The 19444-nt window shown below is 39.4% G+C and overlaps 1 protein-coding gene across 1 annotated transcript in view; it reads left to right on the top strand.

Moving 5' to 3' along the window:
- Positions 1-19444, top strand: part of TM6SF2 (transmembrane 6 superfamily member 2) — a 28740-nt gene that overhangs the window by 5709 nt on the left and 3587 nt on the right. The window contains exons 2-9 of the mRNA XM_018565924.1: positions 4375-4478; positions 6999-7096; positions 7830-7933; positions 8959-9041; positions 12171-12295; positions 12375-12476; positions 15824-15916; positions 18386-18505. Coding sequence (XP_018421426.1) covers positions 4375-4478; positions 6999-7096; positions 7830-7933; positions 8959-9041; positions 12171-12295; positions 12375-12476; positions 15824-15916; positions 18386-18505 — 829 coding nt within the window. The remainder of the gene's footprint in view (positions 1-4374; positions 4479-6998; positions 7097-7829; positions 7934-8958; positions 9042-12170; positions 12296-12374; positions 12477-15823; positions 15917-18385; positions 18506-19444) is intronic.

Genomic DNA, 19444 nt, shown 5'->3' with positions numbered 1-19444 from the left:
ATATATAGTATTATATAATATAGAAGTGATTTCATAAATATGAATAAAATGATAGGTAAAAAGGAATAATATATCATACATAGCCATTTTACTATATGTCTCTGTTCCTGGTGCCCATCAACTCTTTTTTTGAGATGCTTGCTTCTGTCTCCCTTTCCTTCGTAGCTTATCTCCATTTCCAAGTTTGTAATAAAAAAAGAAAAAATGTTACACAGTTTTGTATGAGAAAAGTGTAGGAGCATGGGATTGACTACCATGGCAGAGGTAGTGGGAAAATCAGGAGTATGATTTAAAACGGCCTTGACATAAACACAGATTTATCTATGGTACCATCCTGTTCTACTGTGCATCAAGCAGCATATTTGACGTTTCTGGTGCCAGCTCAGGTTGCTGGCTTAGCTCCCTACCCTCCTTATTTAATGCAACCAACCATTGTGTAGTAGCTTATTCAGGCCAAGGGCAGGTTTGTAAGATGATGGTTACCTACCAGTATATTTTAAATTGTAATAACCTATACCTATGTGAGTAGTAACAAAAAACAGAAGATTTGCAGATCGCATCCTAACAGTAATCAATTCTGCAAGACAAGAGTGCGAACCATTTAGCCACCATACTGTCCAGTCTGTCTTTGGATGAAACTATTTATGAACATGAAAGGAATAAAGCTTTTGATATCAATAGCACTGTTTCCTATACAGTAGACTTTATAGTCTACCGTAAGAGAAGCCATCGCTTAAACTTTGATCGATTCCTGCTGAATTTCGAATAGGTGGTTCTGGGCACCGCCCAGCTCAACAAACTTCAATTGAAAATTTAAGTAGCTGGGTGGAAAGTTGTCAATGGGTCAGTAATTGCATCCAATCCGATTGAAAATGTTATGGGTATTCAGACAGCTGCGGGTGCTGACTTTCTAATACAATAGCTGGCAGGTGAAAATTCCTCCATCTATACTAATTAGCGTGGATGGAAGAATCTATTAGATTACATTTCTTTGTCTGCACTAGCAGAAGGGATGTACAGTAACCATGTGATAAACTTATTTGTAATGGATAAATGTTAGGAAGCTCCCCTTTAAAAATATGTTTACTTGAAATAGAACTGACAGAAATTACTTTGCATTTCAGTTGCAAGGGGATGACTAATTACTGCCATATGTATACTTTGATCTCAGACTCAGCCTGAAATAAATCCTTGTCATTATTGTAATTTGTATCTTAGGAGACTGGCAGATAATGTCATCCCATTTGGCTTTTATCAGAGGTAATAGGGTCCAAATTAGGACTTTTTCATTATCTGAAAGATCCTAGTAGCTGTGGCAGTTTTACAGAACTTGAATCCAATTTGCCTTCTGTTCTGGGAATTGCATACAGAAATTTAAAAAGCTGCTGTCCACACGGACAAATTTGTTGTGTTGTACGTGTTACCTTGCTATGAGGGACAGCATGGTAACTCAGTGGCTAGCACTGTGACCTTGCAGCACTGTTGTTCTGCAGTACCAGCAAGGAGTACCATTTGCATAGCTTTGTGCATTATTCCTCTGTTTGTTTGAATTACCTCCAGGTACCTCAGGTTCCTTAAACAAAAAAATCTACTTTTTGTTTATTTGGTTTCCTCTAACCTTTGACCTTGTGTGCGTAATTGCATTCGGGACAACAGAATATAAATTGGGAGTATGGACTGATGTGAAAAATGCAGTACATACGCAGTGTATGCTTGGGTTGTACTTTATACATTGCAGGCAGAGTTTAGTTTGATGTTCGCTCTACGACCTTTTAACATACGGGCAACAGCACGTGAAAGAGCAAAATGTAGAGCAAACCTTTACACAGCATTTGCAAACCAGTTTTGTAAACACTTTAGTTTCAGTATTGAGCTAATAAACAGACTTTAAAGTGTATTTAAACCCAATAACAAACCTGTACAATATTGCAGTTTACCAGTCCTTAAAGTGACACTAAGCACAGGAGTTCAATCTTAAAAATGCATTCAAGTACCCTAACTATTTACACAAATGTATCTCTGAATTGATGCTGACACTGTCCTTCCTTCTGGAGGGTGACTACTTTTATTCCCCATGGTCCCTGTGTGTTTTGTAAAGTAGTCACCGCTCCAAGCTTGCTCCTGTTATGGACTACAATCTCATTTTGTTAAATTATTTGTATTGAGATTGTAGTCTATCACAGGACGAGCTTGGAGCGGTGGATACTTTACAACACACACAGGGACCATGGAGAACAAAAGTAGCCACCCTCCAGAAGGAAGGACAGTGTGGGCATGAGTTCAGAGATGATTTGAGGATCTACAGATGAGTGATCCTCAAGATACAGTTTTGTTAATAGTTGGGGTACTTGAATGCATTTATAAGGTTTAACTCCTGCGTATAGTTTCACTTTAAGGTACTTGAATGTATTTTTAAAATGTAACTCCTGAGTTTAATGTAAGTTTAAGTGTGGTGGTTGAATTTGTTTCATGCTTTTCCTTTATTTTCCCCTGATGATGCTGCCAGCAACACACTTACTGTCCTAGGGTGACAATGCTTATTCACTCCACGCTATCCATGGAGGGAGCTATGGTTGTCACTCTAGGTCAGGTCTACAGAGACCTGCTGCTGTCAAAAAAACATAGTTGTCCAAAGCATAGATGGGTGGGTCCTGTACACCTTAGAAATATCTAGAAATAATGTAACTGATAACAATGCCGCACAGCAAGCTGTTAGCTGGCTGGATTTTTGGCAAGATCAGTGCTTTTTTTGCACCTATCATTCAGATATACCATTGAAAGGGTTTTGTTAAATGTAACAGATGTGTGGGGTATAGCTCAAATGGGGGATCACCTTCCCTGGGAAAAAGGCAGTCCAGGCAGCAAAGTCCTTCGTTTATCTGACTTGCAGTCAGTGTTTTTATTTAAAAGGTTGCAATAAAACAAAATAAAACAGAAAACAAATCCTTGCCATCCAGGCTCTGACTAAACAGGCAGGTTTCCCATCTACCAGGGGGTGAGCTTATCTCAGCCACCTCACAAAACAAAAAGGACTTTCAGCAACCTTCCACTCACAACCATCCGACTTGTAGCTCTCTCAGACTACTCTCTGAGTCCCGGGCCAGAGCAACATCATGCTTCAGCCTTCCCCCTTGAATCTCACCTGGATAAGCAATCGTTAAGCAATCAACAATCCAGGTGAGAGACACAAAACCCGAGCTGGATTATTCAGACCCAAAGTCAACCCGAAAACCCGGTCTGGGTACCGCTATTCCTGTACATAGGATAGAAAGCCAGGGGAAATTTACCGCCCCTCAATGACTTCTCCTTTCCTTATGTCAAACAGACCAAAAATGATCAAATATGGTCTAGATAAAAATAATTGCAAGCTATCCTGAGCAATTTCAATGGGACAAGTAGAGATAGAACTCCAATATTGAAAGGACAACTGGGGGCCCTTTGAGTAAGATTTTCTTATTGCAGTAGGGCTGCGGTATGCATGTGCAGTAAATGGCGGCCATTTTCTGAAAGAAAGTTGAACAGTTCTGCGTGGGACCACACGGTGAAGATCGTTGGATTTGGACTGAATGCAATTATCAGCCTGGTGGGGGAACTAAGCATGTAGTTGCAATAAATACATCTAATTTTACGGTTCACAAACCTTGCCTATGAGGGTTTCACTTTTTTAATATGAGATTAAAAAAACAGGCCTTCAAGGTGTGGCTATGGCAGAAGTAAGTTTCCCATGAATACTCCTGCTTTATTGCAGATTCTTTTCAACTGACCACATGCATATGCTGTCTGCTTTCATGTAGACATATCCTGTATTAGTACCCACTGACTGAGCAGATTCTTACTACCACGGTATATTTCATTCTTTGATGTGAAAGGTCTATGCCAGTGAAAAGTGTTTTTGGGGAGATTTCTCTCACTTCCTGTTGTGTCTCCGGAACAGGACATGAGGGGAAATCTTCCCAATCTGTGTACAGACAGCAGTAAACAGGTAAATGGTTCTACCTTTTCCCCTTTCTATCCACAACAAAAAATGGATAGATTTCTAGTTAAATGGAGTAACCTTGATGATGTTTGCCTAGTCACACCGTTTTCTGGTACTATTAGCAATTTTCTGAACAGCTTTATTGTCACATATACCCTTTAGTTGTTATCCCCTATGAATAATGCAGTTTACAAGACTGCTCAGTACAAATGCAAGCATCAGCTGTATTTTATTTATATGAGTGTTGTACCTGTAAGATACATGTAAAACTCTTAAGGTCATTTTATGTTTTGTAGTAGTTTTCAGTACATTGGTGTCTAAATAAAATGAGTCTCTGAATGTCTTGAATCTTAAAACTGAAGAAGTGCCTCTGTGTGACCTGTTTTTCCATCATTTAGCCCAGTTGCTATAGCTGCTCTCGGAGTGCTAGTACTTCTGTCTTTGCTGGTCCTGTTATATTACTTTGCACAAGGAAACCCTCCCCAGGACCCTCTGTTTTATGGTAAGTGCTATAAAATTAAGTAGCTCTCCAAAGCGCCTTTCCTAACATTTCTTAAAAAAATGTAATCTTTTTCTTTATTTTTTTTTTACTCGTCAGCTTTTTCTACACTTTAGCTTGTCACATTTTTATCAGTTAATTTCATTTTTGCATGTTAGTAAATATTCAGTTTTGTTGGCATTTATAGTGAAGCTGATGGCTTTGCCTTTGAACATATCATTACTTATATTAATTGAACCTGAATGGAGCATAATGTCAGGGTAAGACTGATGGATCATGCTTTTCAAACACTTCTCTTAGCAGAGAATTGGGCATACAAAGTTGGGAGTGATGTAGATTGAGAGTAAGCATATTTGGCATCAGTGTCTATAAATGTGTCGCTGGGTACTTACAGTGCAGCTTATGTATATATATATATATATATATTTTTTTCATTTTGTTAAATTCATTTATAAATAACTATTAGGATTTATCTGTTTGATACATTTTCAGCAACAAATAACTAAATGCAAAGCAGGGCAAAGCAGCACATTTGCCTTAATGCCCCTTCCCCTGTAGCAAATACATATTGAGGGTAATTTATCAAAACTGGAACAGACAAAATCTGGAGCAGCCGTGCATGTCAACCAATCAGCTTCTCTCTTTAATTTTCAAATCTTAACTAAACAAACTGAAAAGAGAATCTGATTGGTTGCACATGGCAACTGCTCCAGATTTTGTCTGCTCCAGTTTTGATAGATTCCCCCAAGAGTGTTTCTGTGGGAAATTGTGCCCACTTAGCCAAGAGTACATTTGTGAAGTTAGGCACTGATGTTGGACAAAAAGATAAAGCTCACAGTCGGTGTTTATCCCAAAGGTAGGTTTCTTATTCAGAAGTGCACTAGTTTTAATCCTTTTGCCTCATGTTTGTAATTTTGTTTTACTAAAAGGGTCTTCACTCATGTAATCTTACCACTTCAATTAATCTTAAATAGAGCTGCCAGACTAATCCCCGTTTCTATATCAAGTTTTCTACTACCATTGCCTTCTGTCAGTTTCTGTCCTGGCTGCCTATTTCTTCACATGCTAAATTCAAGCTTCAAATCTTCATATTAATTTACAATTGATTGGACACCTAGGTCACTTTATAATGCATAAAAGTAATTAGAGCAGCCATGGTCATACTATAATTGTCCCTTTACACTCCCCTCATACTTAATGGCCAATATGAAGGTAGGATATTCAGTAACAGAGTGACCATAGCAGCCCTCGTCATTTTTTTTTTTTTTTGCATTACAGAGGGACCTATTGTTAAAGGGGTCTTTGTTATCCCCTGCTACTTTTTACTTTGGACCATGTAGGAGGCCTCAGGTTCACTTTGCATTGCACTCTCATTTTTATGAGTTGCAAGGTCCATTCTCTGCTTCAGAGTATGTTTTTCATTTTCTGTGCTTTTGTGCCTATTTCTTTTTTTAATTAAACTGCAAACCCATGACAAGTGGACAAGCGGAGTAATTATTGTCTCCTTTTATATTCGGTATAGTTAACAATGTGTTTATGTTTACTTTATGCTGTACTGTAAAATTGTATAAAATATAATGTTGCTATCAAAAAAAAGACCATTTAAAAGAAAAATCAGTTGTGTGACCTAAAATTTTAGGTAAAATTGAGGCTAAAATCTTTGATGCATAATAATGTGGCTATGCATGGATAATGTTTCCACATAATCTTGCCAGGACTGTGCAGGAAGACAACTTTATATAGTGCATAGACTGTAATATCAGGGCACATGGAGAAACGCCTGAAAAGTAATCACAAATGCCAAACAGCATATTGTTCTCTGATGATTCTGCAAAAATAATGCTGCACTGCATTTTTTGTTGGGAACAACTGTCTGGGCTCTTAAATGGGTATAGATAGATAAAGGTTCACATCCCTCTATGTATGGCCAACTTTAGATTATTCAGCTACCTCTGACTGGAACCAGTACTAAACTCCAGACATTAAATGAAAGGATCTGTTTCCACCGATTGCCAACCTAATGCTCAGAGTTCATAGCTCTGAGGTGGCTTCATTATAGCCATGAGAAGGAGACAATTGCATGTTGAGAAGTAATTAGGGATTATCATAATTTCATTGACTAATGGGTACAGGTCATTAATAGACCTGAGGTAGGCCAGGGCACATGATGTTAGTTTTTCTACTGACAATATATAGCCGTAAAATCTTCCTATTCATATGCTGCAGTCACTAAGTTCTAAATTCTCTCCTTTGATACATTTCAGATTGTTTTCTTTTTCCTTACAATATAAGAAAGTATTGCCACATACTGAAAAAACTTGACCAAAACTGAAGAACATAATGATGCAAATCAGCAGTCTTTTATATGCAAAGCCAATTGTGCATGAACCCTTAGTGATAACTATATGTGTTATTTTCACTTGTCTCAGCTATATTGCAAATTTATAGATACATTACCATAAATGATCACAAAATACTTGTTTGATAATTTGATTTTTTTCCCTTTTGTTTAATTGTTCTTAGTTTTTGCGATTTTCTCCTTCACAAGTGTTATTGACTTAATAATATGGCTAGAAGAAGATGGCTACATAAAGGGATTTATGGAGTTTTACATGAAAGAGGTAGGAATAACTGGTTTGAAAATGTCCATAGCCAATACACCTATCAGAGTTTCAATTTCTGAGTTTTTAATGATTTTAACTGTAAAGTGTGTAACCCTTTTACATTTTTACATTTCCAAAACTCCGGACACAATTTTATGCTTTTCCAAAATTAATTTCTCAAACCTATTTTCTTTTTATTGATATGTGATTAGGTTAGGAAAATGGCAATTAGGTGTATATGAGCAGTTAATAACAGTTCTTCAGTAAACCGTTACCCAGTTCTTATTTTATTAGCTTCAACAAGTTACATAATTAGAAAGGTTGGTTCATGTCACTGAAGTTTAATTTCACACAGCTTCTGCAGTTTTAGCTCAGGGCAGGGCACAGCAAAACCACTCGGCCAATAATTTGCCACACAGGAGGAGAAAAAAAGTTCCACTTTGGTCCCCTTCTCTAATAGGCAGTCAGGTCAATTTGCTGGATCAAAATTTGGTAATGGTAACATTGGGTATAATTGAAAGAAAACAATTCAGTTCTGTTGTAATGTATATGTACATTCTTTTTCACTGCCAGTATAACTTATTGATACAGAGAGTTGACTGAATAATGTCCTGTGTGGTGGACGAGTTAGTAGTAGGGTACAATTTGCTCTTTTGCATTTTATGGTATGTTGACCCATGTTTTGATGTGCTGACCTGTATTAAAATGCCTAAAAGCTCTTAGAGAATATATACATTTTTTTGTCCCCTAGGGGGAGCCATACCTCCGCACTGCGCATGGAATGCTCATTTGCCTGTGGGATGGGACAGTGCATTACCTGCTCTACTTGGCTATGCTGGCAGGAATTGCTCGTGGGTAAGACAATCTTGTTTTGTCTTTAAATAACTAAAACAGCAGGACTGTTAAGGATATCATCTTCAAAACTTCTATGTTATGGGGATGAGGAGAGTAGAAGGTGTTTGTAATACAAATCAGGATAGCAAATCAGGATAGCAGCCTGGGATGACAACACTACATCTCTATAGAAACAGTGCATGTGAGTCAGTCTTGTCACCCTTGGAAAGAAAGTGTGTTAAAATAAAAGGAAAACAAAGCCTGAAAAATGAAAAGCAATGCATCCACCACATCTAAGGGCTGGTAAGCGGCAACATATACCATTTTTAATTTCTTTGGTCTATATATGCTTTAGATTATTACTAACGGCTTGCTGTTTTTTTACCTTAATGCATTCTCTGAATTAAGGAGAAACCTGCACACGTGGGGGAAGGGGGTGGAGGTGGGCGGTGATGGTGTCCAGCAGTTTGGGGACAACTAGAGAGCAAGGAAATAAAGTTTAAAGAAGAAAAAATAAAAACAGTTCCAAGTAAGTCTAACCCTCATAATCATACAAAGAAAAAAAATGAAGGTTTAATATTGCTTTAAAGGTCTTGTAGAGTTCAACTGCCAGAAATGAAATTTAAAAAAAACCCCACGCCATACACACTAAATTCATCTGTAAATATCTGAATGATAAGATATAATTTTTCCCAGTTTTTTGGGGTAAAAGTAGGTACCTCGGCTTATATTCGGGACGGCTTATACTCGAGTATATACGGTATAAGAAAAAGATATAACTTTACCTGCTTTGATGGTTCTTTATCGTCAGTAAGCATAACTATAGAAACCATACCTTTAGCCTCAGTACTACAAACTGATCATCTTTAAACAGTGAAAGTACACTGGTGTCAGTCAAAGTACCGCAGCGCTGAACACTGAAAAATGGCCTGGCCAGGTAGGGGATCTAAACACCTGGTCTTCAAGCAGTTAAAGGTTCATATTTCTAATGCTACAGCTGTGTTGTTTTTTTGATAAATAAGATCTGTCTGCTTCTCCCTATGTAGGACAAACTACAAAGCAGTTGGACTTTTTTGGTTGGGCTCTCTACTCATGAGCATGGTGGTGTTTCTGCCTGGGAATGTGATTGGTAAGACAACAAGTCCAACATCTATCACTTGTCAGACCTTTCTGCAATACAGGTCATGCATCCAGGGATATATCCACATTAGGATGGCTATAAAGTATCCATCATGTTAAATAATATATACTCACTCATCGGAAAGTATCTGTGAACCTGTCTGTCTCCAGTTGGTTAATGATTTAAAAAACAAATAACACTCATTCATCTTTACAGTTTTTGTATTTAGATCACACTATGCTATAACATTTCATAATTTAAGAGCCCGTAGCAATATTGCATGTCTTTTCTAGGGTAAAATTCGGATCTGTTTGATGCCACATGCAGTACATAAGCCATAAGTTAAAGATGCGCAGTTCATAACAACCCACATATAAAAACAAAAATGCAATACTTCTACACATACCCTATGTGCTAGAATGTCATCGCCACTATCATCATCTGACTATGGTTGGCTATTTATTTTGCCCTTTAAGAAAGCTTTAAAAGCAGTCACATATACTTTTGCTGTCATTAGCTACTTTAAAAAAGTAGTTTACATTTAATATTGAACAGCAGGACTGATCCTACCCTATATGCCGCCTGAGGCAGTAGGGGGGGCGGGCAGGGGCGGATCCAGAGTCTAGTCTCGGGAGGGGCACTGCCAGAAAATAAGCCCCCCCCAAATCTGGCTCTTCCATTGCCACTGTGCCCATCCAGAGTGCGGAGGTCAGTAAGGTGACGCAGTGCGCGGAGGTCAGTAAAGTGACGCAGTGCGCGGAGGTCAGTAAGGTGACGCAGTGCGCGGAGGTCAGTGAGGTGACGCATTGCGCGGAGGTCAGTAAGGTGACGCAGTGCGGAGGTCAGTAAGGTGACGCAGTGCACAGAGGTCAGTAAGGTGATGCAGTGCGGAGGTCACTAAGGTGAAGCAGTGCATGGAAGTCAGTAAGGTGACGCAGTGCGGAGCTCAGTAAGGTGACGCATTGCGGAAGTCAGTAAGGTGACGCAGTGCGGAGCTCAGTAAGGTGACGCAGTGGGGAGGTCAGTAATGTGACGCAGTGCGCAGAGGACAGTAATGTGACGCAGTGCGTGGAGGTCAGCAAGGGTGACGCAGTGCGGAGGTCAGTAAGGTGACGCAGTGCGGAGGTCAGTAAGGTGACGCAGTGCGGGGCTCAGTAAGGTGACGCAGTGGGGAGGTCAGTAAGGTGAAACAGTGCGTGGAGGTCAGTAATGTGACGCAGTGCGTGGAGGACAGTAATGTGACGCAGTGCGTGGAGGACAGTAATGGGACGCCGTGCGCGGAGGTCAGTAATGTGACGCAGTGCGGAGGTCAGCAAGGTGATGCAGTGCGGAGGTCAGCAAGGTTACGCAGTCTGGAGGTCAGTAAGGTGACGCAGTGGGAAGGTCAGTGGTGTAAGAAAGAAAAGGGACTTACGGTGGTGATGTGCTCTGTCCTCATGCCCTCTTCTTCCTCTCCAGGTGGTGGTGGGGGAGGGGGGAGCATCAATGTCTCCTCCATCCATGTGCAGCCCCAAGCAGCCTAAACCTAAAAACAAAAATTTTATATATTGCAGCTTACCAATCCTTACCTGTGATGGCTGAACTTATTTAATTTTTTTAGACTTTTATTCCTTTATTTTCACCTGGTGATACGGCCAGTAACACACTTTCTGTCTTAAGATGGCTCCACTCTATGGAGGAGCAACAGCCTTGGACAGCAGCATTATTACCATTATTAGCCTGTGGAGAGGGTGGTCTTAGATGCAGATTTAGAAGGACTTGGCTAACAAATTTAATCCAAAATCCAGACAACACTTTTTTTTATTAGAGCTAACACTTTTTTTCTTTTGGGACAAAGGATTTACATAAGTTAATATCCGCTAACCATTGTGAGCATCCCTGTCAGTATTAAATGGTTTGTTTCGGCCTTCTATCTGCTACATTTGCTTGGCAGTTTGATCTGTTAAAGGAAGTTGACGAATAACTTGCCAGATCACCAGGTGAAAATAAATTAAAACTGATGCAACCACCATATTGGTAAGCATTGGTACACTGCACTTTATAACATTTGTGCTTTTGGGTTTTAATACGGTTTAACACATTTCTCAAGGTTTAGTATTTTCCATCCAGCTAATAGTCTTTTGCCCAGTGTTTTGCGTCATGTCCCTTCCCAATAAACACCTTTAAAAGCATATCATTCTAATTATTTCTGCTGTCCCATGAATTCTATTTTGCCCTCTGGTAGCCTTCCTGAAGCTTCAAATAAAAGAACACACTTGCACAGATAACATGAAACATCCAGAAATAAGCTACATCCCCACTGCTATTTTTCTTTGTATTGCACTCATAGAAATAGTCATGATGCAGTTTGGGCCAGGAGACAAGGGCATAGTCTTGTCTCACGCTGACCCACCAGCAGACAGTTCTCTACTTTGTAGCTACATCCCTGGTCTGCCTCTAATTAAAGAATTATGAGCTACCTTTTAATTCAATCCTGTTGACAACCTTTTCTGCAAGTATGAAGCCAACTAATGTTATATTAATGCTCTCAATGTAAGGTTTTCTGTCCATTTTCAGAGATCTTTTCTGCCAAATCCATGAATCAGTGAATGAAAATGTATCTGCTGTTATTTTGAAAATATATACAATAAATAAACTGTGGAGGAAAAGTTAATTGTTCATTACAGACTGCTTTATTACTGTAAAATTGCTCCTTATTCAATTGGTGCTAATGGCATTGGAACATATACCGATATCATTGTTGATGAATTAAAACACTTAACATTTTTCTATTTTAATAGAATTTACTATATCATCCGTGTCACTGAATACAAGCTCTGTAAAATCCTGCACAGCTAGCAGTTTGATTGAAAAAGTCATTGAAAATAGTCAGTGCTTATCTCAGATCCAGTTGTTTCTGATTTGTAGGAGAAATGTCACAATGGTTGGACAGATATAAACCTGTCACTTTTAGGATAAATGATGGATGATTCTGGGAGAGTATTTCTTTTTGTTCTATAATTAAAAGTTTCCGTAGACCCAACACTCAATCAGTGTCAGTTCAGTTGTACAAAGACAGCAAGACCCTTTGGCTATGGCATGTAAGATGGTTCATGTTTTCCTACTGTAATAATTTATTAGACATTGTTTTTGTTTCAGGAAAGTATGGCACTGAAATCCGTCCTGCCTTCATTCTTAATATTCCATATCTATTTCTCCCTGTATGGGCTGGAATAAGGATATTCAGAGAAAGTCATGCTTTTCCAAAGTTTCCTGCTGAAAAGGTAAGAGTTGCTTATTGACCAGTGTGGCTTAGAAAACCCATGGCTGTCTTCAATATAAATATTTTTGTTTCTTTATTAGGTGGAGGCTGCACAAAGTAAAGGAATCTTTGAGCGACCTGTAGACATGGCTCTGATTCTATATCTATTAGGTGCCATTGTTTTCACTCTTTTCAGGGGCCTGGTAAGTATTTCACCATAGACAGTCTGAGGCATTCTATAGCTGCAGTCTATTGTATATACATTTAGAATGACCAAGTTACTAATAGCAGTCAGCCAGATCTTGGTCGTCTGGAAAATAAAAGGAAACTTCTGGTTCCTTACTATAGATACAGGCCTTTTCATTTTTGAAATGATTATTCATTTTCCTAAAGATAGTAACAGTGGAACAATTCTAATACCCTGATCTGTTTTTTTAGTCATAGTTTTATTTTTTTTAAAAGTATTTTAATGTCAGGGAGTGCTGCCATGGGAAAATAAAACTTTAAACCTTGTCGCAGGCCCAGCCTTTCTTGCAGGTCAGAAGGAGGTTACATGCACCTTTAAAAATTAATGAAAATCAATAAATAAATCAGGGTATGTAAAGCACAGCAATTCATTATCCATTTAGAAAGTTTAAGTGTAACTGCAGGTTTTGTGTAGTTACACTTATATTGTAAGTCCCGATAATATAAATGCAGATAATACCCTGAAGTCCCCTGCCAGTCTTATACTATCCTGTCTCTGATTCAACAAAATATCACCAATGAAATCTTGATCCCAGGTTGTGCATGCACTGTTTGCTCTCCATTCAATCCTATGGAGAGGTTGAACATCGCCAGTGCACGGAGTACAAACTCGCCTTAGGATTGAATGTGCAGGCTTGGCTCAGAAGATTGTGACAAAACAGATCTGTGGCCTCGTAGACTATTTCTCACTGGACTGACAGGGGAGTCAGCTTGCACACAGTCTGTCACCCAGCTTGCAATATAAATGTAACTACACCAAAAGAACTAGATTGCATGGAGAGAACCTTGGATTTCCCATCCAATCATCGCCCAGTCCCTGGGACAATGAATATACAGTATTATGGCAAATCTAATATAAGCAAAAGGTCTTTGAACTATTAACAAGGTTCAGTTATTTGAATATGTGAAAGAACAATTTCACATTTCTCTATTACCTTCAAATAGTACATTTTGTATATTGTTTGATGACTAACAAAGACAATTTGCTTCTTTCAACCCCATTTGGACACCACTTTAGTATCGACCCACATGCCCCAGGCTTGGTGATGGCCATAATTCTTCCCACCTTTGTATGTAGTTGGATGAAAGGCAGATCTAGTATTTGTTCCACCACTAGCTGCTGTTTCCATCGTTGCTCCCATTAGGTATTTAAGGGCATGTACGATATGATTAAAAAAACAGAACAGTGAATTGCATTCCTCCCAGCTTTGATAGCAATGTCATTTTTATAGCATAGGCATTGCTGCCTGGGAATTCTTCCATTCAAAGAAATTCTTCATAATTCTCTCACCCCCTCTTACCAACGTGCTTGCAATTAGTTAACAGTATTTGGGCCAGTGTTGACATGTTTATGTGCGCTTCAAATCTGCTTCGCTTCCCATTCAAGTTGATAAGAATGCAAACCAGCTTAAAGCAGGTCAAATGCAGGTCAGAAGGCGGTTAGATGCACATGTCAATAAAATTCGGAATGACCTCCAAAGTGTCTCAAATTGATATACAAAACACACTGCATTTTTCCATTAAAGCCTGCCTGCTTGCACGTGTTTATCTAATGAACATTGCATTACAACATATTTTTGTGTTGATATTTATGAAATGTTATTTGTGCAAGTTTAGTGTTTCAAGTGGACTGTTGGTAAAGGACAGTCAATCCCAAGGTACCATAACAGGTGACCAAACAACAGAGTTCGGGCCGTCTGCTAGTTCGAGGCGGTCCAAGGGTTACTTTAAAGATCGGGACGGACTATAAATTTAATTTAATGAAAAAATATTTATTTATTCAAATTCCGAATATAACAAACGTGGCCAATCTGTATTTGTCGACCAATAAAAACAAAGTGAACAAAGAAAAAGTTTTTGAACTGACTGTTGTTTTTGTTGCCTTTATTCAAACTATTTTAACCCTTGTGAATTGTATAGCCTTTATCGGGACTTGTGGCAGTTTTCCCGTTGTTTTTCAGGGTATGTGTGGTTCCTCGAATATCCTTCCCATGTATGGTTAATTTCACCCGTGGATTAAATATGCGGTCTCCCCATTGATAGTACAATATCTTTGCTATCTTGTATCCATAAATCTTGAGATGTTTATAGATAGTTTCTTCCCTTTAATGCTTTCGTAGTGATTATCTTCTGTGATTGGATTCTATTCCATCGTTAGATTACTACGAGTGGTTGGAGGTAAGCTTCCTTGTGTGATGTCGGTGGTTTAATTGCTCACCTTTAGTGTTTATAGGCTGTGATGTTTCTTTTACGGCATGTTTTTGTAATAAAGTTCTTTCTTTGCTCTCTGCACAGTGTGTCCTTTTCTATATATTATGTCTAGTGTAGACACAGATTTTTTGCATTTTAAGAAAAATCTTTTACTCACATATCCAGATATCCAGATCGCCGTCTCTTTCATGTGTAGCTTACCTCTCCACTTGGAGGGAAACGGAGGGTTTTATTCGTTTTTTTGCGCGGGGGACACGATCCTGCGTATTAATCCTTGGTATGGGTATTTTGCACTCACAGGGGTTTAGCGATATCCATGTGATGTTATCTTTGGTGAATCTTTGGTGATTCGAAGGTGGTATAAGCCATAAGTCGGGATGTCCAGTAAGGTATATCTTCTCTATTAGGGGTTTAGTCCAGGCATTACAGTCCGGGCTTCGTCAGGACATTGGGGATATTTGTTTTACCATAACAGGTGACGTCTGACAGTTTTAGTGATATAGGTATTTTGTGTAGGCACAATGCTTGGCTTGTTTTCTAGATATTTAGGTAGTGTTAACACTTTCCTGTGTAAACAGAAGAACCTCCACAAAAAAACAGAACCCAGGAGCATCTAATCTTCTCCAGAGCTGCTGATAGTTTTATTGTTGCAATGCATGCTACCTTTAAGAAACAATCCCTAGGTCACCGTACGTAAGTACGGTTCCAATTAAATTCTGTATGTATGTAAATATGCTATTCACGGGGAGTCCAGATGTAGCCAGGCATAGTCCAATGGGGGAGACCCAAGTAATAGTAATCCGTTTTACTTTTCAGGAAATCGTGGAGTTTTCGCTGTACATACAAGGAATTTTTTTCAGTGGGTTGTTTGTTTGAGCCCCGGTGTAGTCTGCACTAAATATTATGAACTGGAAATCATGGCAGTAAGATTTGGTGCATGGAGACAGTAGATGTATTTTATTTTAAAATAAGGAAAAATAGAAGAGGCTTTTTACTTGCAAAATAGAACTTCAAGTCTATATTAGTAACTAAAGTGCATGTACTTTGTTTTTTTTCATGTGATTTTACCAAGTGCCTTCTTTTATCTTCATAGCTGGTCTTGGATTGCCCTACGGACTATTGTTTCACTTACATCTACCAGTATGAGCCATACCTAAGGGACCCAGCTGCCTATTCTAAGGTTCAGGTAAGAGCTCATTCTTTTTTTTATATATACATAACACTGCAGCAGCCATGAACATGGTACTGTTTTAAACAGCTGGCGAAGGCTGTTCACATACAAGCGATCAGGAGTGTATACAGCTGCCGGATCGCTTGTACACTGCCGCTGAGTGTGCTCCCCCCATCTGCTGCTGCAGCCGGCTACCCCTAGCTCCGCTGTCCCACGTGCGGGCCTGGGACTGGCACGGCGGGTCTCTCCTCTACAATCAGAGGGAGATCAGCACACTCAGTTGCAAATCTGTCCTGATCACTGGACCCAAAAGTGATGTGTATTACATCACTTCCCGTATCACTCTGAAATGTCTCCGTATCCTGTAGCCAGGAGAAGAAGCTGGTAAAGCAGATCGCTGCTTCATCAGCTTCTTTGGGGAACCTCGGTTGACATTAACGGTCTGACATACCTCTGATGTCTCCATAAAGAGGATCTCGTTAACCCCCTATGTGATAGCAATAAAGTTAAATGTGTAAAAAAAACAAAATTAAAGTTATATATAAAAAATGCCAAAATTGTTTTCTTAAAGTCCCCTACCCCCTGGTACATGCACATACAAGCCCAAACACGCAGCGGGTGCGCCTACGTGCAAAATCGAAAATTGCATTGTTACATATCACCGCAAACGTCAGAGTAGGAGCAATAATTCTAGGGCCATCAATCACATTTATTACTAAACTGATGAAGCTTTTAAATCATTGCCTATGGGAAATTTTGGGTATAGTAGTTTTTTAGCGGTTTTGCAGGCGCACACAATTTTAAGGCTTGACATTTTGGTATCTATTTACCCGATGCATGTTTTATATTTTTCCCCCCCCCCCCCAAAAAAAATGGGTATTCCATTCTGTTTCTGTGTACTAAAATTCATTTTTGTATATTTTATCCTAATAATGCTGGTTTGATAAACATTTGCACAAATACCGTGCAACATAGAAAATTGCAACTAGCATTTTAAATATATTATTGTTGGGGGTTTTAAGCTGTTTTCTAGCCAAAAAATCATATTTTATCATGTGTGTGCAAATATTAAGAAATTGCACTGGACAGCAGGTAGTTAAAGGAATGTACTCATCAATCTATGTTGTCTTTTGTGTGGTAAAACTGAATAAACAGGTAGAAATCATGTTTTTGGCTTCACACATCCCCTGGTAGCATCTCTGACTGCAGTTTAGGGTGCTCCAGGGTGCATTCCTTCTCCTCCTTACTTTGTGAAGATGGTACAGGTAGGGCCGTATGAATGGTGAGGCGAATGAGGCACTTGCCTAGGTGCAGCTGCGAGGGGGCGCAGCCGGGTCCTGGTGCCCAGTGGGGGTAAGAAGTGGGTGGGTTCTTTGGGTTTTGGATGGAGTGCTGATCACCTCACATTACCATCTCACTCATGTGCAGCTCTGCTGCTTATTGGCTGGTTCCCAGGTGTGGGGAGTTGAGAGCGGCTGCAGCGCTGATCGCTTCAGTTTATCATAGAGGCAACCAGTGGACACCCATGCAGCGCCACTGCATATTGGCTGGTTCCCAGGAGGTGAGGCGTTGATGGCAGCTGCAGTGCTGACTCACTTATTGGCTAATGCACGAAGTTCCCAGCCGGCAATTGCCTGTCAGCTGATGTTGCTTAAAGCCAGATTAAAACTCTGTGCACCAGCCAATGAAGCATCACACCTTTGACCCTCACATGACCTCTCCCTCTATACCCCACACACAGAGCTAAAAAGTGCTGAGAGATGGAAGAAGACTTGGGGATGAAAGAGAAGGAGAGTTAACTAAATATGTAGTTTGGATAATTTACTGCCATAACCTGCTCTATCCCCTCATGAAGTACGCAATTGGTATCCTGTATGTATAGTTAGCACTTAAATTCAGTGAATTCAATGATGTTTGGCAAAGATACATAAGTACAAATGCACTGATCTGGATCACAAGAGGAATGTCAATACTAACGCATTGGGAGTATTTTCTGCCATAACCTGCTCTATCCCCATCACCCCTTAAAAAATCCCTTTTACTTCTCTTTGCTCTGTCCCCTACTTCAAATGATATCTGCCTGTCCCCATCACCCCCTTAAAAATCTCCCCTTCTCCCCTTCTCTGTCCCTATAACCTCATGTCCCCATGCACTGTCCCATCACCCCTTAAAATTCAATTTTACTCCCCTGCTCTGTCCTTATCACTCCATGTCCCCATACTCTGTTCCCGTCACCAAAATCTGTTTTACTCCCCAGCGTTGTCCTGCGTTGGGGGGTTGTTGCTACAATTTTCTGTTCTTGCCTCTGGCGCTAGCTATGTCTCTGGGTACAGGTTTCATGTAAGCTTTAAATAGGTTACATACCTAAAGCTGCTGTAAAGACATAAAAGTGTTCAACAGCTATTAGAAATGTTGCTTTATATTGAATATTGATGTGAGTATACAACAAGCTGCTGTTCTGTAACAGTTATTTATCCTTGCCAGATGTTGGTCAACATGTTCTACCTGCTTCCATTCCTGTGTGTGTCCATCTATGGTCTTTTAGTTCCCGGCTGCTCATGGATGCTGGATTGGACTCTCATATTTGCTGGTGCAGTAGCACAGGTAAGAGGGGCCTAGGCTCTACTGCAGACAATGTATTCACTGTTGACTTCAAATAGATCCTGGTGCTTAGTGGCAATAGAATACAAACCAAGGTGGATGCTCTGAGATGTACACTGGGGAAACCAAAAGGAAGTAACATACAAACACAATCCAAGCTGGTGGAGAAGGGGGGCCTAAATTGTATCTCATATTTTAGGTATATGCCCCTTCTTCAGAGTCAGACTCTGAAGAATGGGTATGGCTCCAGAACATGGAACCCTAAAGGAACCCTGGCGGAAAAAAAAACTGCTTTGTCATATGTGACCTTGTGTTCATGCTGATCAAAAATCTAAAAGGTAAACATAGGCAATGTACACTCCCAAAAATGTAATCAGGTATTGTGATCATAATCATTATTAATAGAATATCTCTAATGCTCAGATTACTTCTACAAGAAGAGTAGACCACTTAGCATGGAACTTCTTGGCTATTTTAAAAGCTGGGAGTTTGTTTGCAAGGCAGTACTGCTGCTGCAGCAACTAAAGGGTTACAGGAAAAATATAATAGTTTTGTGTAATTTTATATTATTTTTTTAAAAATAATTTGCAAGTTTTTAAACTGTTGTTTTAAATGCAGTTTACTATCTATATGCAATCTTTATTTAACAAATACACGTTTGCAGTTCAGGATTAAAGTTTCCTAGACCTATGGGTTATTTGAAGTAGCATTTCTTAAACTTTTTTTCAGTCATGACACTTTTTAAAAGTATGCAAAATCTTGAGGCACCCCAGTCTAAAATGTATTAAGGTAAATGTGAAAAAATGATATGTGGTCCCTCCAAAATCCATACCAGACCCTTATCTCAGATAGAGGTTTAGTATGGATTTTAAGGAGGGACCCCATGCAAAAACACACAAAAAATGGGTTTTAATACAGGAGCCCCCTTCACATCAGACCCCC

The sequence above is a fragment of the Nanorana parkeri genome, unplaced genomic scaffold, assembly GCF_000935625.1.
Source record: "Nanorana parkeri isolate BGI_ZX_2015 unplaced genomic scaffold, ASM93562v1 scaffold900, whole genome shotgun sequence".
Taxonomy (NCBI): domain Eukaryota; kingdom Metazoa; phylum Chordata; class Amphibia; order Anura; family Dicroglossidae; genus Nanorana; species Nanorana parkeri.
Note: the sequence above shows the minus strand (reverse complement) of the source record. Positions and strands in the feature narration are given on the sequence as shown.